Below are 23,791 nucleotides of genomic sequence, written 5' to 3' on the forward strand. Positions count from 1 at the left end.
TGCTTTGGGACATTTTTTCGGTCCCAAATACAGTCGTATCTCGGGGGACACCTGTACAATTCGTATCATCAAAAATAAAGATTGTACTGCGCACTTCTACTAGCCCTCCAAAAAAAACATCGTTTCCCCGTAAACACCTATTTGACAGTTGAGGAACCCTTGCCCGTTTGCTTCCCGTCATAACAGTTTTGCTCTTTGGGTAGTGGTTTCGTGTCAAACGCGCAGCTGGGGGACATGGGTTTCGCTCGCTGTCAGGTACAGTCGATCAAATCGCGAAAGAAACCTGAGCAGCAATGATCCACCGTGCCACCGTCGCGCAGGAAAAAAGTTGTCGCATTTGTTCCGTTCCTTTGCAGCCCTGGTGAAAAGTAAGGGGAAAAGAAAGCACAGTTCCGTAATAGGTGCATCCCGCACCGACTGGTACGAGGTAATACCGCGATAGGATAAAGTGTGCACTCTCGTTGTTGCGAAGGCGGAGACGTGTGTGTGTGTCTGTGGTTGTGTTTTTTTGCTATGTGTCGTGTAGGAGAAAGCAAATGCCCTAATCGGGGTTTGTTTTGGAGGGTGTAAATCGTTCATTTCAGTGTTTTCTGTTACGTGCTGCGTTACCGTGTTGTGCATTTTATGGGCAAAAGTAACACAACCTCTGTGGGGGGAAGGGGGACCCAACCCCTTATTTGCACGCGCACTACGCCTTTTCCATCAATCGAGCTGACCTAATCTCCCGTCACCCCCAAGGATGATGACGACACACACAAGATCGAGGTGTGTGAAGGGAAAAGAATTTATCGTGCGAGGTTAGATCTGGTCGTTTGATGTGAGTGTGCTTAGGGAGGTGGTGGGGTGTGTACCACGCTCAAGTGTGCGTTTGATTGAGTAAGTGTGTGCGCGCGCGCGCGTGCGACCGTATGTTTTTTTTTCCCCAATTGTTGTGCTATGTTCCCCATTAACATCAACCCCTCTCGCCATTAAATAAAGAGAAGAAAAATAAAACACACTTGTCCCCCTTGGTGTATCGGTGCAGACAAACGGTGCACACAAGTAACGGGAATGTTGTGTTTTTTCTTCTTCTTTAGTTGTACTGTGAATGACAAGAGCGAAAAGTGCATACGCAGCGGAATGCACTGCGGAAGCGCGTGTTTTTCTTGCGTTAGCGTACGCAGAGCGCACATTTGCATTGTATTCTAATGCGCACTGCGTTTCAGACACCTGCACAAAATCATCCAACAACGTCTGCTGCGCGATCTGCGCCGTGTTTCGCCGCCGTGCGTTTATGTGTGTGTGTGTGTAGAAGTGTGATCCAAGTTGGCCTCCCGCTTCTTTTGTGAATTGCTCTAAAAGCGCGTGTTTATGAAATTAATTCAAGTGTATTAAGCAGAATGTTTCTTTAGCTCCCGGTTGAGGCTTTTTGTTTTCTTTTTCTGCAGACCGTTTTCCAACGACGTAAATACAGTGTAAATGTGATGTCTCATCCGTGTGCTGCTAACGGTGGTGGGGTTTGTTATTAAACGATTCTATCCCCTCCCGCGCACTCCCACTCCGGATGGCTACCGGATGATGGATTAGAGAGTGTTCGGTTCTTGCGCTTTGTGTGCCACCTGTGTGCCGTTGTTCTCGTCCCTTGCCCGCGCATGGTGCGTAACATGGCACTGTCCATAGACGATCCGAATCCGATTGTACAGCGCAGTTGAGTGTGAGTGAGTAAGTTCAAAAATTCGAACGGGACCCGAGCCGGAAACGGCAAACCAACCACCTTGTCCGCGCACCATCACCACCGCTTGAAGAAAAAAATACTGTGTGGTCGGACGATTCGAGAAACAACTACCCCTAAGTTTCAAAAAAGGAAGCACCCGCTAGCGGAACGGCACAAGACAACACAAGAAGGAAACCCGCGAGCAAAAGAAAGAAATCAAACGTTATATGGTTTACTAAAACAGCGACGACAGAGGAGAGGTACGATAAAAAAAACAGCAGCAGCAACACAACAAAACCGCCAACAAAATGAGCTGGTTACGATCGAGCCCGCTGCGGCAAAGTTTCAGCAAAAGCGGCAACAACAGCAACAGCAACGGCGGTGGCAGCGCGAATGACCGTTCGCGTTCCGGTGCCGGGGGCGGCGGGCTGTCGTCGGTGATTCGCCCGTTCGATGCAACCGAGTGCGATCCGAAGGCCTGCTACGACAGTTTCTGCATCCACTGGCAGCAGGCGTACGAGATCATACAGCGGTCCGAGGTAAGGGGCTATGTATTGCATTTGAACACTTTAAACGGTTTATGTTTATCTTTTGCGTTTGGTTTTAGGAAATGGTAAAGAAGAAGTATAGCGTATTAAAGCAGGGGGATTGCAAACCAAGCAAAAGGCAGAAGGATGGATTATCAGACGTAATAGGCTTGGTTGTTCTATCCCTTCTGTCTATTATCCTTTAGAAGACGGATGAGTAAATGCGATTTGCGGACTGATTGGTCAGGCTTGAATTTCGAAACACTGGACCAGAAGAGTCATTTAGCTGTGCATTACTGAGAATCCTGAAGAAATATTTATTTCTTTTTCTAGCAAAAATACATATAGAAGAGGAGAACGAGTGTTGAAGTAATGGTGCAGGTGTGTCCCGCAAGGACCTTATGAATTATTTTGCCATCCAGACCTTTTGCAAAGACTAGTAAAGACTGACTATGTAGGTTGTTGTATCAAAGAAACATAGACAATGCCTTGAACGCTGTTTTGGCAACTCATCTGCGTTTAACTTTAACTTTATCATACAGAAATGAATCATTGCTAGGTGCAATCAGACTCAGTGACTATTGAAAGCTGTGTCTGATTTTGGTTGTTGCATTTACAGCAAGGACAGTCTGGCATATCTTTCAAAAGAGTTGTATGGTAGCAGATAAAAATGTTATCGCTGGACTTTCCATCACAGTTATCACGATTCAGAACTGTTTTAGAAAAAAAGGACCCCAGTGTGTTGGGGTTCTCTTATACTGGGATTTGATTTTGATATGGACGATTTATAGACTTATGAGACCTTTATCACGTCATTGTGTATGTAGTCATTTATTTCTACCGAGGGAAGAGTCGGACGGGAATGTTGCCTCTTTCGGCTTTGTAAGAGTCCATGCATTTTTTTTCTGTATACCATCGAGACCTACCGAACAAAGTTTCGAAAGAGCTTTTTATTTAATTTCTAATTGTTTTTTTTATGAAAATAATCATTTTTTTAAGAAATTTCGATCAAATGCCATATGCCTCTCATTACAAAATTACCCAATGTGAGAAATGAACAATCCATTTGATCCGGTATAAAATTCGTCTGAACTGCAAGTTATGTACGTTTAACTAGAACTAGTGATGTACTTTCTGGAGCGCATCCACGACGCCGATCCGACTCCAACTATTGTTAGTCCGATTACGACTTCGGCAACATGGGAACCACTTGGTCTGCCCGGAGTTGGAGTCGTCCGGAGACATTCTGAGTCGTCCGGACTCGTTCTATTGTTTGTTTTATCGTTTTACCATTCTTGCTCTTCCAGTTCGATGTGTTCTATTTAGTTATATGTTTAGTTGGCAAAAATCCGGAGTCGACTCAAATAATTTCGGACCGACTTCGGAAATTAAACTCTGACTGATTTCTGACGACTCTGAACGACTCCAGACGACTTTGAATGACTCCAGACGACTTCGGACGACACCGAGCGACTCCGGATAATGCTGGGTGGATCTACCTTCCGTAGTCGGCACAATACCTTTTATTCACAAAAACAAGTACGACCTAAAAGTAAATGACTCCAGATAATCGAAGCTTATAAAACAGAAAGTAAGCTTCTAAATATGCGAAATCGGACTTATGTTTGATAGAATATAACAGGATAAATCCATTATCGATATATAAGAAGAAGAAGAACTAGAACACACGATGAGATTGATTCCATGGTATTGCCGTTAAGTTCTCAACAAACGCCATGGGTTCAAATTTCGTCATACTGCATTACAGTGAAACCAACACCAAGTCACAAATTGCCAAACCCATCAAGGGCTGGGGCAGGTCTAGACTAGGCAATGGTTTTTGCACATACAGAGGAAAAGCCGATATTTTGACCTTTATTGATGATGTATAGTTCGGTCCAGGGAGGCGAAAAGGGTGGGATTGGCCCAGTTGAAAGGTTAAACTATTATGATCACACATCTGATCGAGTTAGTTATAAATCTTTTGTCATTTTTAAGACATTTTAACCAAATCAAATGTGTATTTTAGAGTCAATCCTATTGATGTGATCGTTACTTTCACCTCCATTTTTCAAGATTTTATACTATTGTTGGAAGTATTGATTAATGTACATTATGCTGTCCATTTCTTCCATCAAAACAAAACCACACTATTATCATGGTCCGTGCAGTTGACCATTAAAGGTGAAGAAAGTAAATGAAGTAATACACATTTACGGTAAAACTCCTCCGCCATCAGACGCACGTATTTGATTACGTATTTTATTGCTGATACCTTTAATTAATAGCACTCAAGAAGAAGTAGCCCCCATTTAAGACACACGGCCCGGTATGAAAACCCCTTAGGGAAGGTAAAAACAAAGGTGTTTCCTTCCGTTTTCACTTAAATTCCAATTTGGCGCACTTTATTATCGCTTACCGGTGGGAGAGCGCGTCAAAAAAACCTGCCCCCTTCCCCTCCATCCCCCCCAGGCACTTTTAATGCTTTCCCTGCGTCAATGCGTTTGGTACGCCGCGTGTCAATCAAAATCGTTTCGCGGCAGCCAATCCCTCTCGATCCACGTGGGACCGGTGCGCGTTTGTCTTAAGTTGGGTTTTCCGCCCCGAGATTGATTCCTCGCCTACTTTGAGGGGTGCACACGAGTGTGTGTGTGTGTGTGTGTGAGAGAGAGAGAGAAAGGAGTGGGCAAAGTAGCCTTTAGCAGCCACCAAACAGCAAACAACATTCACCAAATGCCATCTCAACAACGTGGTGTGTGGTGTGCGCGTGGTCTTCGCGGTTCGTTGATCTCGGCACTGCTGCTGCAATAACAACCGCAAAAAACCCTACACCACACACACACACACACACACACACACCTGCTCCGTTACTTTCATCGACAGTTTTGTGCGTCGCATCGTCAACCTCGTCGTCGACGTCGTCGTCGCCCATCCGTCCGATATGTGGATGTTGGAACGCGAATGCACCACACGAACCGGCATAATGCGAATGTGATGCGATAGTGATGCGATTCCACCCCGCTGGCTCGCCCCCCCCCCTTCTCAGTACACTTTCCTGTGCGCCACATTTTTGCGCTTTCTGATTGCGATTCTTCCTATTGGCTGAAGCGTTTGTTTTAACGGCGCGTTGTTGCTACGAAACCCAGCCAAACTTGTTTGCCACATTTGTTCCGGTCGAGCATGTTGGCTATGTGCCTTCATTTTTTTTTTTGCTTTGCTTTCCCCCCTGGTCCGGAGGCTTATCGTTTCGCGGCGTAAGACGTTGCGTAAACAATCCAGTTCCGAATCCGGATTAGCGTAACACAAATGCCGCACTGGAAGGACCGGTACCGTTGACACTGGGCACCGGTTGGGGCCAAAGAGGGAGGGGGGGGGGGAGGCATGCGTTCGTTGTTACTTGGTAAAGATTACGATAAGAATGCTGTGTGGCTTCATCCGTACGGAGAATTACTTTGTTGCAAATAATATTCTTTTGCTATTGCAATCAGTTCCCTAAAGGCGATGTTTGTGGTGTGTTAACAAAAAAAAATATATAATTATGTCCTTTACATACATTACAAAACAAATTATGTGGAATGTTGTTAACAAAGCTCAAGCTTTTTTTCATTTTTTGCTATTTTTTGTTTATCGTTTTTTCTTCTTTTGTTTCCTGGTGCTTGTCTATTCCTTCCTGCTTTTATTTGCTCTTTCTTATCTCTTCTTTTGATGTTATTATGACTGCGCTTTTAAGTTTTTACTTTATTTTTCATCTTTTTCCTTGATACGTTAAGTGTTTCATATTTTCTAGGCTCTTTACGATTCCTCTCGTATCTTTCGATGTAGTGGTGTATAATTTTATCTAATTTTTTCTGCTTTAATATCATGTTTAATTTGATTATTTGTTTTATTTGATCATTTGTAAAATAGATAATCGTTTAAAAGTTACCCAGCTAAGTTTTTCATTCTATTCAATTTAATAGCTACGAAATTCAATATGTAATTCATAACATTTCTGTGAAAGTATTTTGTCTGGAATCAATCGTCAAAGTGTTAGAGGTCGATAGTACTTCTTCTTCTATTTGGCGTAACGTCATAAGCAGACATGTCGGCCTATACAGGCTTTCAAGACTTAATTCATTACCACGCAGCCGGATAGTCACAAATCCTTGCTACGGGGGGGTCAGTCCATTCTAAGCTTGAACCCATGACGGGCATGTTATTGAGTCCTTCGAGTTGACGACTGTACCACGGGACCGGCCTGCGAGAGGTCGATAGTAATGTAACTTAAAATTACTATTTCTCATATGAAAGTTAAATCTAATTGTTGTAACATCTCGTTTGAATGATATCATCAGAACGAGGAACGCATTTTTACAATATTTTGTTAATTATTTGAATATTAAACGCCTTTCATTTCGTTTCAGAAACTTTTTTTTTTCAACCCGAAATGTAAAGCAAAACCTTTATTAATTTCGGCAATAATTAACCAGCCTTTCCGCTGGACGATAGTAATCGACCGTTTCCCAGCACATAATTGACATCCGTTATGCATGCCATGTGTGAAAAATACTTTATCCTCTTACGTGAAATCTATCCACCCATACTACCATGCACACCTTTATCGACCAAAAACAATCGTTTCTTTCCGCATACGATCAAAGAGATATTTAATTGTAGCGTGAATAATAAGCTAAATCTCCTGCTTTCCTCCCCGTCCTATACAACAACAACCGAGACACCAACCTGCAGCGGAAGTGAGCGCGGTGTAATGCTGCACGGGCAAAAAGTGTTTTTGTGCCGCTCAATTTTGTCATGCAATGGGTTTGCTGGGTGCAGCATTTTTTTTTTTCGAATTATTAGTAATTTTGCGTTCCGAGCAGAGCACCACTTTCACCACCCGTCGAGAGCTGCTGCTTTCCGACGAAGGATTACGCTGGAGCATTTCTTTCCCCGGGTGGGGGGGTTTTTTTTAAAGGGTGTTGGCGATGTGGGTTTGGGTTTGCTGATTTCGAACGCATTTGATCCACTGGCCGAGAAATGGTAAGATGCGTGCACGATCTCGGTGGCGCGGCAGCAAAATGCGCGATTTCGTGCCCGTTGTGTGCGGGCCGGTTGGTGCCACATTGGTTTACTTTCGAATCGGGTAGAGAAGAAGTAAGCTACCAGAGCTGCTACCATCGTGCGTACGTGTTTGTCTGTCTCTCTGTGTCTGTGTGTGCTGTGGTGGTGGTGGCCCACGCGTCGCGAAATTTCTTCACCAAACGCCACACGCGATCATCTTCTCCGTCTTCGTCTCGGTCGTCCGATCGGTCTCGTCTCCAGCGGTGCAGAACGCGTTGTGTTGCGTTGGCGGAGAAGAATAATTTGTGCGAGAGGTGCAAAAAGAGGAAAGGTGCACGAAAGCTTTGGCAAGTGGAGCAAAATGGTTGTTACATATCTATATTAAATTTGATGCATCTGAAGGTTAGCAAGGATAAGATCATATTTGAATTTCTGTTTTTTTGTTACAATGCAACACGGTTCCTACTTTATCCGCTTACTCATTCACTTATCCATTTTATTACTTACATCCAATTTGAATAAGATTGTTGTTCCTCACACGACAAAAAAACCTTTAATATCTTCGAGCGAAGCTTCAAAGATGTTCTATAACTTCTCGCACCAACACTTGATATGCAAGTGTTTATTCATACGTACAATTAAAGCTTACATACTATTGCGCTTAACGTTCTATTGTGGGAAGAATGTGTTCCTCTTTTTCACGCATTTTATTTGTACCGTTGACACTTTCCTTACGACACGTGCACGCTTTCAAGCCCGTTTAATGTCAAGTGCTATGAATAGAAATGCGTGACATTCCCTTTTTTATTACCTTTCTCGGATGAGCATGAATTGTTTGCATTGATTGCGGTCGCAGGATTTTTGGGCTGAACTCTGTACCTAACTTGTATGATTCATCTGGAGCATATTTCAAATATACCACTGCATCATTGCAAGTGCATAAAATCAGTCAGTTGGTCTTGGGTTTGGGATCTGTTTAACAATCACTGCATTCTCTGATTTTTATTACCCTTTTCATATTTTTGGACGAGTCTGTGTTTTTTTTTAAATTTATGATCCTGGGAAACATGGGTTGGCTTTTTCTACGCTTCTCAAAGTTTGTCTTTGTTTGACGACAATCAAACATACGAATAGAAATCATTGTTTCAACCTCTGGAGGTTGTTGCTTTAATAAGCTACGCGTAGAACCGCTTCTATGTGACAAAGGTTTAAGAAGATCAAATTGAAAATAGCCAATTATGTAAAAATATGTAATTTCTTCATTGTGGCATTTTGAATTGCTCCTCGGTTGCTGGTTGGAAGAATCTGAATCAAATTCTATGTCAATGCAAATTATGTGCAAAGAGATACAGATTTACAGATGGGCTGGTACTATGGTACTATCACCTGGACCTGGACCTGGACCTTTCCAGGTGATGGTACTATCACCTGGAAAGTCGTACGTAATACTTTAACACAACCTCATCTAGGGTTGGGTGCTATTCGAGATTTGATCGCTGGATGATCGCCGTTGGTCGAAACGATGCTGTGCGTTTACCGCCAACGCTACATGGCTGGTCCAATTGAACGATGTTAAACGTGTATAAAAATCACTCCTAATTAATTTCCCAATGTTCTCTTTATGGTTCAGTTATTCATGTTAGATGTTATCTTTATGTATTTGTTGAAGCTGTATGTAAATCTCCTTTACTTTCCGCTTCTATTTGATTAGGTTGAGCTATTATAGAAATTGAAAAAAATCATATTTAAAAAAGAGCTTATTGAAATCGATAAAACAGCACTTTCACCGTCAAATCCTTCTCGCTGCTCACCCTTCCAATGGATCAATTCGTACCAAAAAGTACAATTGCATCCACTGAACATTGGACCCCGACCGACCGACCGACCGACCGTCTCCGGAACCTTCGAAAGGTGGTAACGGCGATGAAAAGGAAAGAAAGAAAAAAAAGATTGATCCATTGCTCATCTGCCAGCCAAGCTAGTGCGAGGGCGACCACCATATACAGATCAAATTCGTGGTGCGCACAAATGCGGTAACACTGGATGGTGCGGTAACGTGAAGCACATCACCATGAAGAAGCCGCCCCCCCACGTCCAATGCAACCTTTTACACACCTTTGATTGCAGCTTTTCTGTTGCCTTAATTTTCGTCCATTGTTTCGCCGATGACGTTTGCATTGTAGCTTTGATCCAAACTCTCCACAGTGCCGGGGAGTGGAGTTGCGATGACTCCAATTAAAGATTGTGTAGTGTGTTGTGCGGGCGTAAGAGACAATGGCCAGAAACGCTCTTGCAACCGAAAGATCTCTTCTCGCTTGGTGTCAATGTAATGAATGACAATCAAGTGTGTGGTATGTAGTGAAATAATGTTGCCAAAATCTCTCACAATCCAAAAAAATGTACTGAGAAAACGAAATGATATGCCTGAAATCACGTTTCTTCGTTGGACAAACAAAAACTCTCCCGTAATAATTAAACACTCAATGAGATTCGTGTGTAGCTCTGAGTCATAATGACAAGCAACCGATTGTCCAAAGCCACAAATAGAATATGTATTTTAAATAGCTTACAGAAAAGGTGGAATTTATTAAATAATTCGTTGTGAATTTTCCCATTCTTTTCCCCTGTGGGACACAACAACGCGAATCGCACGACGTCAATTAGCCGACCCGTCCCGGCCAGTAGTGCAGTAGCTGACACCAATCCGGATGCCTTTTCGCCCCAAAAGCATATCGCTGATGAATAATTTAAAGATTGCAAAATACAAACCCCGCCAAACATTTAGGGCATGGCACCACAGCCAAGAACCTGGTGGGAACATTCCGGCTTCCGTTCGGTTTGATGTGTATGAGAAAACGCCATTAAATGGTAATTGAAATAATAATTTTAATCAGTTGCGTTGTGTTCGCCTCCAGTGATTAATTAACCCATCAGCCCCTCCCCCAAAGCATCCCAGCACTGGCAGCAATATTGAAGTCGTACGCAGTTAGGCGCGGACCTGAAAGGACCAACAATGTTGTTGCAAACATTTATTATGGTGCTGTTTTAATTTAATTTGTTTGGAGGCGTTTAAAAACCTCACCCTCTGCTGGTAAAGCCTTGTTTTCTAATGCTTTTTTGACGCACGTTCTTCTCCGCCGCAGGCTTGGCATTAAGTCGCACAAACTCTGTCGGTTCTGAAACTATCTGCCAACGTGCAATAGATTAGGTCACCGAGCTAATATGCCATCCGAAGCATTCTTTTAACAGACAAATAGGAAGCGATAAGGACAAAAAGTGATAATAACGGCTGAGTGAACACTGGCTTTAACCTCTTATCTTGCCACGGTACTTGTTACGTGTTCTAATTTCTGTCTACTGGACAGATTGTCCTTCTAATCCGTTGCAATTTGCTGGCCTTTCAACCTCTCGCCATCTCACCCAATGCCATTCTGCAATCGATCGAAATCTGTTTTCGTAACGTTTCGCATACAAGAAATCATGCTGCCAGTTGTGGTGGCCATTCGCAACACATCCCACGCTCTTTGTGTGTGTGTTTCGGGGTGGATTACAGCCACCCCACGTTCACACGGACGCCACTTAATGTGACACGGCCACCGCTGCTGGGTCTGTGTCTCTCTCACGTGGATTAAGGCGCGAAGAAATGCGATCACAGCGTGATGATGATGCGTAATCAAGCCGTGTGTAATTCGCTTCTCTCGCACACCTTCCTCCGGCTAGTGTGAGACAGGGGCATACGCTGGTGCGCATCGTTCGCATAATGGGGTGCCCTACGATAATTGCTACCTTTTGGTGTATGGTTGGTGTGGAAAGTGGAAAAGTGTTAGAGGACTTTGCTGTCGTCTTCTTATGTGATTGATATTTTTGAATAACTGTGCACGATGCTTCTGCGCACGGTGGTGCGTCTCGCGTCCAGAGTTGGGATGACGAGTTATGATGAGTATTAAGGGATCATAACGGTTGAGATTAAGGTCAGAATGCTGATTTTTCGTGATGATCAGGTGGAATTAATTTAGACAAATGTTTTAAATTTGTTATTTTGCTAATGTGTATGGCAGTACATTTGATCAAAACCAGTTAATTTGAAGTAATTAATTCGCTGTGCAATAGTATCTTTAAACTAAATAAATTCTTACTAAAACATCATCAACGTGATTATATAGATAAAAATGTCATAAATTCTTCAACTGTTGTCGATGATGTACGCCTGTATCAGTCACTAATTGGCTTATTGATTTACTAATAGAATAATTGTCAGACCTACCTGCGGGTAGCTCAGCTTAGGTCTTGCGATTTGACGACTCTACCACTTTACTACAAACACTAAATGCATTACTATTCTTTGAGATGTCCTGATTATCACCGACAGCAAGTGTCGCGACCAAGTGACTGACCAAGAGTTGGATGCAAAAAATGTCATCAAGCATGTGATGGTCGGCACCAACTGTTTGAGTCTCACCTCTGATCATGACAGTAAAACTCGTGATGCTGACCATGTCACTCGTGAGCTCGTGTCGGAATTTGTCATGACTATGTCAGTCATATTTTGTGGAACTGATCACAGTAAAAAAAGTCATCACAAAGTGACTGACCAAGCGTTGGTTGCTAAGATGTCACCTAGCATCTATTGGTGATAGCAGCTGGTGATAGGACTTTTTTCAGTCAGATTTTTTTATGACATTGGGGGCCTTCACGATTCTAGTTAGTTTTTTGTATGGAGTTTGACAGTTGGAGGCTGAAATCATGTAAACAATCCATACAAAACCACACAAAAAACTAGCCTGCGATTTTCAGTCTAGAAAATTTTTGCCTAAAAGCTAGAATTAGATTCGAGTACCTGCTCGAAGACACGGGTTTGTTTACATTTATCCCAAGGTGCATTAAAGAAATCAGGTGATCGAATCTGGAATCAAAGTGTATGTAGTCCAGGTGGTCTCATAGCATTTTTTATAACCAATTTTGAATATTACTTTTTGACAGAACGAGTGAAAACTTTTGCTCCAACGAGCTTTCTGGAGGCTTGACGAATACTCAAAACACTCTTACAATCTTCATTCAGAAGTAGAAGCGATAAAAATCAGCCTTCTAAACTCATACACCTTGGGATAAGCCCACCTGTATATTATACTCACTTAGATAGCTGCTCGAAAACTGCTTTACAATGCAAACAGCTGACAGGCTGAAATTTCAGCCTACGAGCTTCAAACGGAAAGGGCCCCATTGACAGTAATATTTTGCAGCACTGTATATTACTCAAACAATCTTTTTTTACATAAAATCTATGACATCTTTAAGTACTTTATTGTTTATCATTCATTAAACCATTTAATATTTTCTATAAATATTCTATTCTGTTCCCCACAACCCAAGCCACCGTTCCCTTGAGTCTCACAAAAAGAGTTTTCTTTTAACATGCAATGAGTTCCTAGTCCCAAACCTCAGGCTTATGGTTGTCAAATAATTACCTAACTAACTATCCGTATATCTCTTCTGCATCTTTTTTGTTGAACAGTTTGATGTCTGGAGCTTTTGAACTATTTGTAGACCTGATTTTAATTAGTTTTCAGTTATCAACATTACTCAAATACGTTGAGATCGACACAGTTACGTTTGTGGACGTATGTTGACAGCGCTATTACTTCTAGTAGCTATATACTTCTACTAAGGCTTGTCCTTTTTTACGAGTGCATTTCTTTCTAAGACGAGTAAATGGACAATATCCTACCTTGTAAAAGTTGGTGCATGTAAACATAACGAATGAATGAGAATCCTTCAGTCACTGAACATCAGTTTTGTTAACAAACATTTAAAGAATCGGAAGAATCAAACATTTAAGTTTGACATTCCCAAAGTAAGAGGGCTCTTCCCATTCACGCAGCCCTGCTTGATAAGCACAGAAACAACAAAAAACAGCTTACAGGAAGACAACCTGTTCCACCCAGTGTACGGTGATGATTAACACCACATTAATGCACACAGCGCAAGCCACAAACAAAAAGTGCTACAAAACCACATTCATTCAGAAAGAAAGTATGAGCGGGGATGTACTCAGAGTGTACTTCCCGCAAGAGCCTACAGCAAACAACAAACAAACAACAGGGCAACCTAGTGCACTAGAAACAAAAAAATAAAGCGCCGACACTGCCGCAGAACAACAATGTCGAACAATGTTTGATGCGCAGTCAGCATTTTTTGCGCGTCCGTTTTCAGCCAAGCCGGCCCTACCAACGGAGAAATGCTGACACAGGATATTGTATGTGGGAAGTTGTAATTGCGGCGCGGAGAAGAAAACCCATGTTTGTACGCATGTAGAAGGAAGGTTTCATCTTTCCGATTGGGTTCGATTTCGTTTGGCTTTTTTTTGCTTCTCTGTTTTTCCCCTTGTTTACCTTCGTCAAGGTCTACATACACAGTCGCCCGGTGGGACTGGAATGGGAGGACGGGGGGCGTAGTTGTTTGGATTTCGATTAGTGGCAGCCAGCCAGCCAGCCAGCCACCATTGGCCTGCAATTATGCATTTACGCGCTTCACGATCACAGGACCGGCACGATGCCAGCGCATGGAAATGGGCGGCGTTGTTGGGGTAGCGTGATTTACTGCCGATTGGAGCCTCATTGGTGATGATCGTGATGATGATCGCGGTGTTGTCGAAGCTTTCTCCTTATTAACAAATTAAATAAAAATTATATCGAGCACGCGCATAGCGCCACCAGTGCGCCATTTGTTTGTTCTGGTGGCCGTGCCATGCCGTGGTCCCACTTTTGCTTTCCATGTTTTGCCATGTGGCCTATAATTAAAGTGGGGCCTTTCTACATTAACATTGTGATGTTGATTTTCGTCCATGCTCTGTTAATTTGACACTCTTTTCAATTTAATGCTGAAAGCCACTGTACACTACACAATGTAATCTAATGTCTCTCTTTCCTTCCCTGTGCCTTTCTCCATATCCCATACAGAACTATCGCAGCCAGTCGCACGATGACGTGCTGGGCGTGGTGACACATCTAGACCACATGGTAACGCTGCTGCTGGTGGAGTTGCACCACTGCAACAAGCTCAGCCTGCCGGGACAGCCCACGCCGCCGGCACCCTGTCTGGAGCATCTGCTGAGCGAAAACCTACTGGACAAGCTGTACGAGTGGGGCATCAAGACGGGCCGGTAAGGGAGCGAGAGGAAGGAGGCTTCATATCACGCGTTTCAAATGTGTCGCCCTAGAATCACACTAATGCTTTCCTTTCCGACAGATACGCAAACGCAGTCCGATTGGAGCAGCTCAAGCTGTACGAGCAATTGGTGAGTCACTCGCGCCATCAGCTGCTGGTGCATGAACCGTTTCTTCGGCCGCTGCTGAAGCTGCTGGCCTCGAGCCAGAACGAAATCTATCCGCCGGACGTCGAGAAGCGGCTGGTGATACTGCTCAATCAGCTGTGCGTGGTGCTGATGCAGAACGTGCACCTGCTCGATCTGTTCTTCTTCTCCACCACGCAGACGCAGCAAAGCCACCACGCTAGCAACGGTGGCCACACGAAGTAAGTGTACCGAAACTGTGTGTGTGCTCGGGAGAAAGGTTATCGATCGGTGTTATTTCACGTCTCTTCCGTTTTTCTGTTTTTAGCTTCATCATCTTTTCGCTGCTGATACCGTACGTCCACCGGGAGGGGTCGCTCGGTCATCAGGCACGGGACGCCCTGCTGCTCTGCATGGCGCTGTCGCAGAAGAACTCGAACGTCGGCACGTACATTGCGACGTACTCGTCCATCTGTCCGGTGCTGGTGACCGGGCTCGGTGGGCTGTATTCGCGCCTGCCCAACCAGATCGAAATCAAAACCGTCGACTGGTATCGGATCACCACGGACGACGTGACAGAGATGCCCGAGCTGACGCTGTTCATGAACTCGCTCGAGTTTTGCAACGCCGTGGTGCAGGTTGCGCATACGATGATCCGCCAGCAGCTGCTCGATTTTCTCTACCAGGGCTTCCTGGTGCCCGTTCTAGGGCCGGCAATATTGCAGGTAATGGCATAGAGCTCCTTTCTTCATGCACGGTGCACCTTCCCTGGTATTCCTCCACCAGCAAACCCTCCCCCGTTTGTGTTGTTGTTTGCGTTTGCGTCCTACTTATCGTCCCCCTAATTTCCCTCCCGCTAACACCACGCGCCCACAACTTTCCATCGCATTGTTTTATTCATCCGGAGAATTAATCGAAGCGTTACTAATCTAGCCGCGCTCGGTACGCACGGGCCCGGACAGGGAGAGCACGCCGCAGGGGGGAAGAGTGTCGGCACGGCATCGATGGCTCACGCTAATGGAGAAACAATTATTTACCATTTGCCGTGTGTTTGCATTTGCACACTCCACGGCGGTGTTTGTTGCGCAGCGCGTTCCACCACGCCTGTTGCATTGGCGCTTTATCACTACTATTTGGGATTCTGTTGTATTGTTTTCTTTCTTTTTTGTTACTGGTGGTAAATCCTATAGGCGGCCTCTAAGGCCTTTGTACATAAATTGCTAAGTTGGTGTTAGATGGTTGTTATGTTTAAATGGATGTTGAAACGCCTGCAATGGGTCAAACACAACACAGCCAATACATTCACAGCACACACACAAACACAACGCATTCGAGTTGGGAAATTCAAAATTCACCACAACGACTCACACTGTCACACACCCAATCCCCCATAATACGATCGATGAGCCTTCGTTATCGGTTGTTTTAGTAATAGTTTAAGTGTACACCCCCACCCAAACCCCACGATGTATTCGCTATTTGAAGACACATTATCCCTGTACGACGGTTTTGTACAACACCCCCCCTTCAATCATCGACCGGTTGATAGTGTATCCCATCTCATTTTACCTGTTAATTCTGTGTTCCGTTACCTCACTGTTTTCCCCCATTTCTTTGTTTTTTTTATCGTCGTGTTGCGTTTTTATCTGTTCCTTTTGTTGGGCACTGAACGTGTTTGAGTGTTGAACCTACTCCCCACCAAACCCCATAAAGCGTCACTCCCCCACGCTTGCATTCCGGAACTAATGGATCTGTGTTGTTTTTTTTTCATTCTTCTTATTTTGTTTTCTCTAATTTATTATCTTATTTTCTTACTTTCTTCTCTCTTTCTCTCTTTTTCATTACAAATTGCTCCTTCCCCTTCTTACACCGTACTTTCGAACAATCTCTTTATCACCATTCGACGTCGTTTTGTTGCCTTCTTTCACAACTTTACTGTTTCCGTTTTATTATCATACATACAATGTGTTTGTTGTATTTTTCTTCTCTTTTTGCGCTTATGATCTAACATTGCGCGACCGTTTTGTTCCAATAATCAATTCAATATTACACCTTTGTACACTTTTGCGGTGATTTTATCGTGCTTCACAATCCTTCTCTTGCTCTTTTGCTCTGCTTTACGTTGTTCGGCTTTTGCTCAACACTTCCGTGCCGCAAACGGAATTATTATCACACCGACGATGTTGCCGTTGCATTGTCATATATTGATACGCGTTGCCTTTTGATTGTTTGGGCCTCGAATGTGTTGCTGTGAATGTTTGCTACATGGGGGAATTTCCGCATGTGAACTTTTTGGGCATTTTTGGACTTTTTAATGCGTCGATCGCTATTTGTCGCCCTTTCGCTTTTTTTCTTTGTGCGGAATGTGGACGTAACGTGAAATATATTAACGTTGGAAACAATAATAACAACCTGCATGTCTAACAAACTGACCAAAACAATCCTCGCAACCAAACAACACACACACACAACCACACCCATGCTCCTCCTTTCATCCTACAACAACCGACAACTCTCTTTTGCACAACTTTCCAACCAAAAAATGAAACCGCCTATCTGTGGTGGGTAAGCCAGACATTTAAAGGGCAAGGTCAATTCCAGACGAACGTTGAGTCGCAGGTGTCCGCGATGGCGTACTTCGACCTGATCGTACGGTCGATCACCGAGCCGGGGCTGATACAGATCGTGATTCGGTTTCTGCTGGACGAGGAAAAGTTCGACGGGCAGCGCATACTGGACGTGCTGGTTGAGCGGTTAAACAGTAACGACTCGCGGGTAAGTGCAGCACGCCGCATTTTTGCGTAATAAAATAGCTTACCCCTTAAATACAACTAAACCCGCACCTTACACCTTTTCTTTACGCTCCCTTTTCTCTTCAGCTTTGTATGGTGACGCTATCGCTGTTCGATAGCCTGCTCAGCCTAAACTGCGAGGACATTATGCTCGAGCTGATGCTCAAGTACCTGCTGCACTGCAAGCACGTACCGATATCGCACCGGTACAAAATCAATCGCGTCGATCCGTACACGCAAGCCGTCGAGTACTTCCTCAACATTACGCCCGACATCATGAAGAAGGTGAACAGCGTGCTGAGCATCAACAATGGGGGGCTCGCCAGCAACGGTGCCAGTAGTGCTGCGGCCGGCCAACCAGCGGTTGTAGCGACGGCGTTGGGTAACCACCGCACCCTGACCGAGCGCGGTGGAAGTAGCAGTGCCAACCTTAACGTTAGCAAAACGATCGGTGCCAACTGGAACCATTACGGGTTAAACACTACGACGGGCGAAACGCTGCTGGCGAACTACCAGGCGTACCTGCTCGATGCACGCAACCGGATCGTACAATGCAAGCATGCCTGTGATCAGTGGAACAACGTGTATCGTTACCAAAAACTAAGCAAAGCCAATTTTACGGGTGCGCCCAACGTAGCGGCAAACGGCGGGGGCGGCGTGGGCAGCAGCGGCCAGAACAGTCTCGTCAATCCGGAAGATGTGCGGGCGCTAAAGGTGCAGATGATAAAAGATTTTCTGCGCGAATTTTCGATCGATTCTGGCATCGGGGACTGTGGTGATAGTCTGCAGCAGCAGCAGCAGCAGCAACAGAATCATCATCATACATCAGTGACGGGAACCAGTTCGTCGGCGTCGAGTGCAATAATGTTCGGTGGTGGTTCGATCGGAACGTCCAGTGGCAAGCAGCTGGATAGCCTGCAATCGATCGGTGATAGTAGTGGGTACGAAAGTTTAAACGTATTCTCCCAAACGAGCAACGACCTGGTGGCACCAGGGACGATGCCACAGGAGCCACAGCTGAAGCAGCAGCAGCAGCGTATCGATGCGTGGAAGGTGTCGAGCGTGCGGGAGGAGCCGATCGGTGATTTGGATCTGTCGGAGGATCTTTTCGCTCAGGGGACCGTTAGTTTAGGTAAATGGGCGACTTTTTTTCGTTGAGTGAAACGTGTTCTTTTAACTCATTGGATTCATTTACACAGGTCCCTTTTTAACTGCAATCTGGGGCAAGCTGCAAACGTTTACCAGCAACTGCTTGTATGTGAATTTGCATCTCACAGGATTGATCACTCACCTGACGCTCTTTCCGTTGCCATTGCTGCACTCTATACTGCTGCGGCCAGATATACCAACCACGTCCGATACACCGTCCTTCCATCAGGTAAGAGATTTTGAAGAATTTTGGTACGATCAAGTGAAAGAGTGGTCCACTGTAACAACTTAATTTCATGATGCTATCGCAGTAAGATCGAAAAATACGCAGCCGAGGATGATGATATTTCTAGGAAAAGATTCGTCAAGCCCTTAAAAATGATACATTGTAATGTAACGTTATACTGTAATGTAATGCAACAGTGTAACGTAACGTTATATTGTAATGTAACGCAATACCGTAAAGTAACGTTATATTGTAGTGTAACGCAATACCGTAAAGTAACGTTATATTGTAATGTAACACAATACCGTAAAGTAACGTTATATTGTAATGTAACGCAATACCGTAACATAACGTTATGTTGTAATGTAACGCAATACATATTCAAATGTAACACAATTGTGTGCTGTAATGCAACGTTATATTGCTATGTAACGTAATATTGTAACGTAACGTTATATTGTAATATAACGCAATGCTGTAACGTAACGCTATACTAAAATCACTAACTCTTTACGGCGTTTTCCCCTTTGCAGGTGCTGAAAATACTGAAGCAACAGATCGATGCCGAACTGCCGGACACGGACGAATCGCTCGAGATCGTCGACATGGCCCGGTCGTTCCTGGTCGACCGTGAGTTCCGGCTGGTGAACATGCGCAAGAACGCGATCGAGTCGGCCGCTAGCGGCAAGCTGCTGAACGGTGGCGGCTCGTCCATGACGTCCAGCCTGTCGCAAACGACACCGATGCAGCTAACGCCCAGCTCATCGTACGATCCGTTCAAGCGGCAGGACGGGAAACGCAAAAGCATCAGCAACTCGTTCTCCAACATCTTCCGACGGCCCGGCTCCGTGGGTAAGTTGGGCAGCCTTAACACCCCCCACATTTAATGTGTCCTTTTCGTTCTCTTCGAGCCTCACGAGAACGAAGCCACTACACTAGGGAAAAGCCAAAAAGTGCACCGCAATAGTATCACCTCATGCCTTTCCTGATCTCTTTCTCGCTCTCTCTTTCTCACTCTGGCATTACTTTTTCTGTATCAACTCACTATGATGCTTTCAATTTCACAGCTCATTAGCGTTCTTCTTCTGACGGTGTGATGTGCTTGTGTGATACGATCGATTCGGAATGCTTCAATCACCGGTCGAAGAAGAGGAAGGCGACTCCGCTCCATCATCTATTACACTTTCCTTTCTTCACTGCTTCTGTTTCTCTATTTGCTTCTGTTTTGTTTTTTTTTCGCCATCATCACCGTCACGCAGCTTTTGTTTCTCCTTCACAGCCAGTCGGTACATTCGCGCTCGATCGATCAACGGTTCATGCTGGTTTGTGGCGATCGAATGTGGCTTTTTCCTCTCTTTCCATTTTATTTGTTACTTAACTCTGTCCTTTATAAAAGCTTGTTGTTTGTTTTCATCTTCCCATCACGATTACGTGTCAGGCTTTATTATTGGGAGGGCATGTGTAAAAGTTTATGATTTCAGTTTTATTGCTGCTACTTTTCATCACTTTTTTTTGGTTCCTCTTTCCTTCTTCGCGTAGTATATTTTGCTCTTTGTGTTTTATATTTTTGTCTTACTTTTGTAGCCATTTCTTTCTCATTATTTTCTGTGCCTCGGTCACTTTTGGGGCGAGAGTATTGCCTGTTTTTCCGCTTGGCTTCTTATGTTCCGATGTCACTAAACTCACATGACGCTTCGCGTTATGCACAAAACGGTTGATATTGTGCGCATCAACCCTGCCGACCGTATCTACTGTATCTAAACACTCGCTCAACAAAATGCATTAATGCACACTACGCTCGTCGCCCCTTTTTTCACCTTTTTCGCCCAATTATACTGACACTCACCTCGTCTTTGTGTGCTGGTGCTACTGCTGCTACTGTATGTTGCGTATAATTGATAGAAAACCAACTAACTCCACTCCACGCGTCATTACACTCTTCTCACAAGCGGGGAAAGCAAACAGAGAAACGTTGCTAGTAGAGAGAAAGGAACAGGATGCTCTTGCTGTTTGGCTCACAATCACAACATATCATATCCACCCAACCACCCAACCACCCACCCAAAACAAATCAACTCCTCCCACATTACATATATGTGTTCTGTATTCTGTGAGAAAGATTCTAATTATATATATCCACATATCAATATCCATCTTGTTTGTTTCTACTCCTCATTCAGCTTCATCGGGTTTAGCACAGATAGTTGAATTTTTTACCGGTAAATATCATGCCCTTTATTTGTTGTTGTTGTTGTTGTTCTTCTTCTTGTTGTTTATCTGTTATGCCGTTCTCCTCTCCCCCCCCCCCCCCTTTCCGTTCCACATAACTACTGAATCCGTTCCTTACGTATAGTTTTATTGTTCGAAATTGCATTTTTTTGTTTGTTAGCTTGTTTCCTTTTTTGAACAGTGTTTGCTGCTTGTCTTTTTTATTCCTTTTAATTGCTTGCTATTTTTATGGTTATTTGCATGTTTAAAGAGTTGATGAAATATTTTAGCATTTTTTTTGTATTGTTTTCAATTTGATTGTTAAACTTGCAACTTTATATCAGTTCAATTTGCTCGTGCATGGTTTAAATTATTTTTAAAATATATAATGATTTAAAACTTTTAAATTAAACATATCAGTATAATTTGTATACTTCAATATAATAAATATTATGCAAGTGAAAATAATATAAATTCAGAAACCTTCCACCCTTTCCTTCATATAACAACCCCTATTCACATAAGGCCCTCGTTCCATTACATCCGTTTTCAAGTGTTATGTGTCCGTTATGCGTTCATGTTTTTAAAACCGATTAGCAATGATTTGTGTTTGTGCTTGACAATAACCATTACTTAATGGTAAATGTTCTCTAACATTCCGCTCGGTTCATCATCATCATCATCATCCTAACACCTATTAATTTGTGTGTGCATGTGTGTAGTGTGAGTTAATATATTTAATATTCTAATCAAACATATTGCTTGCTGCTAGTAGAGTGTGTGTGTGTTGTTTAATGTGCCAAAACGTTTAGTAGCCGTTTTTGTTTTAGTGTTATGCGTACTAACCTCCTATCCCTCTCGATATCCCCGTTCGGCAGTACCGTTCCCCGTTGGTTGATTTACTTCCTTTCCTTTACTAGATGATTTCCCCCCTTCCCGCTCTATTTTAGCCACTATGCTATTTAACGAATTGATGTGCTGTTTCTTTTCCAATGGAATATATATTACTCCTACTGCAGACAGTTACAGGACGAATTTGCTTTAATTTATATTTACTCTACATTTTACCCCCTTCCCCACGCGCACACACATACACACAATCTCATCAGGATCGAGCAATAGTAACGGTTTAAACCACTCACCGAACGGCCGACAGCAGCCCCAATCCTACACACCCGCATCGATGAACGTTCCTTCTCCCGTGGGACAACAGCAGCACCAGCACCAGTCCGTATCGTCCGTGATGCCACCGAGCGGTCTACTTATTGGCAGCTCCCGGCGGGAATCGCGCGAAGCAGAAACACAGTTCATGTCGATCGATACGTCATCACTGCAGGCCGGCGGTATTAACGCACCAAGTGGTCACGTATCGAACGGATCGAATGGTAACGATCTGCTGCACCCGCACAGCCTCGAGCACGGGCTGACCAGCTACAGTGTGGGCAGCGAGCGACAGCTAAACCTTGCCATCGGGGCCGTACTGCTGGACGAGTGGTTGCGCGAACTGTCCGCGGTAACGCAGGAACAGTGCATCATGATGCTATCGGAGCAGGTTCAGCAGCAGCAGCAGCAGCAGCAACCACCGGCAAGAACTGCTAGCTGAAAACGAAAGTACGACGTAGATGTGTGTCGCGAAAGAACAACGATTTACAATTAAATTAACCGAACGATACTAAGCGAACGGCGGCGCACTACTAAGTAAACGCTCCCCCTATTCCCCCATCTTCCCCCATCTAACCAAGAAAAAAGCTTGTGATTTAATTAAGGCATAATAAGCGTGTGTAGATGTGTTTTGTTTTTTTAGCAATAACTAGTAGCTGTGAATATGATATACTGTTTTTCTTATATTAGAAAAAAACAGTTCATAGGTAGGGAGGGATCGATCGTTTGTAAAACGAACGAGGGAAGAAAGGAAAGCGAAGGAAGAAATAGGAAGATAGTAGAAAAGCGAAATAATAGAGGAGGAAAATTTGTCTTTTCTAAATGTAGGGCAACCGCTTTAATTTAACAAAAAAGTAATTTAATCGCGCGAATTTACCTGTCTACTGCTTTTTTTTAAAGAATAATTCGCCAATTTTTAAATCCCCCTTTTTCTGTCCCATTGGTGGTAAACTTTCCGTCGAAAAGACGAACCCAAAATGATATTTAAACGCACTCTTTTTTATCGGGAGAATTTTTTCGAACATTTTACGAACAAATTACGCAACACAACTCATAAATGTCCAAAACTAATCTTTTACAAGTACCATTATTCGTTGCGAATGCGGAATTCGCAATATTGATAGGGGTTTAGTGCCCTTTATTACCGTTTAGTGTAACAAGTAAATGCTATCCTAACGAACAAGCGAACAAGGCCAAACAAAGAGAAACTATTGCAACCTGTTGTTGTAACTGTACTAATATACTGTATAGGGTAATATAAAATGGGGGTAACCGTTACAGGGTTTCCCACGATTTATTGGTTGGTTCCCACGATTTATTGGTGCGTTCCCACGATTTTTTGGTCATTTCCCATAATTTTTTGGTAGCAACCCACGATTTATTGGTCGGTTCCCAAATATTATTGGTCGGTTCCCAAATATTATTGGTCGTTTCCCAAATATTATTGGTCGGTTCCCAAATATAATATAATATAATACCGACCAATAATATTTGGGAAACGACCAATAATATTTGGGAACCGACCAATAATATTTGGGAACCGACCAATAAATCGTGGGTTGCTACCAAAAAATTATGGGAAATGACCAAAAAATCGTGGGAACGCACCAATAAATCGTGGGAACCAACCAATAAATCGTGGGAAACCCTGTAATATATACATCTAGACGCTGGAAGTAGATGTATTTTTGTTTTACGGAAACAATT

General features: G+C 43.6%; 1 protein-coding gene across 21 annotated transcripts; it reads left to right on the top strand.

Moving 5' to 3' along the window:
• The first annotated feature begins 231 nt into the window (after window positions 1-231).
• LOC1280932 (FHIP family protein AGAP011705) lies at window positions 232-23,362 on the top strand. 21 transcript variants are annotated; one of them, XM_061660865.1, is made up of 11 exons: window positions 232-427; window positions 1,077-2,232; window positions 14,217-14,419; window positions 14,506-14,790; window positions 14,877-15,273; window positions 17,123-17,323; window positions 17,428-18,472; window positions 18,540-18,718; window positions 19,249-19,567; window positions 20,896-20,934; window positions 22,033-23,362. In XM_061660865.1, exons 2-11 carry the CDS (start codon window positions 2,002-2,004, stop codon window positions 22,524-22,526), a joined length of 3,393 nt encoding a protein of 1,130 aa, XP_061516849.1. In that variant the 5' UTR covers window positions 232-427; window positions 1,077-2,001; the 3' UTR covers window positions 22,527-23,362. The 21 variants fall into 21 exon arrangements, with proteins under 21 accessions (XP_061516849.1, XP_061516857.1, XP_061516850.1 ...); XM_061660873.1 differs by having other exon boundaries at window positions 17,150-17,323; XM_061660866.1 differs by having other exon boundaries at window positions 1,206-2,232.
• Window positions 23,363-23,791: the final 429 nt, after the last annotated feature.

The sequence above is a fragment of the Anopheles gambiae genome, chromosome 3, assembly GCF_943734735.2.
Source record: "Anopheles gambiae chromosome 3, idAnoGambNW_F1_1, whole genome shotgun sequence".
Classification (NCBI taxonomy): domain Eukaryota; kingdom Metazoa; phylum Arthropoda; class Insecta; order Diptera; family Culicidae; genus Anopheles; species Anopheles gambiae.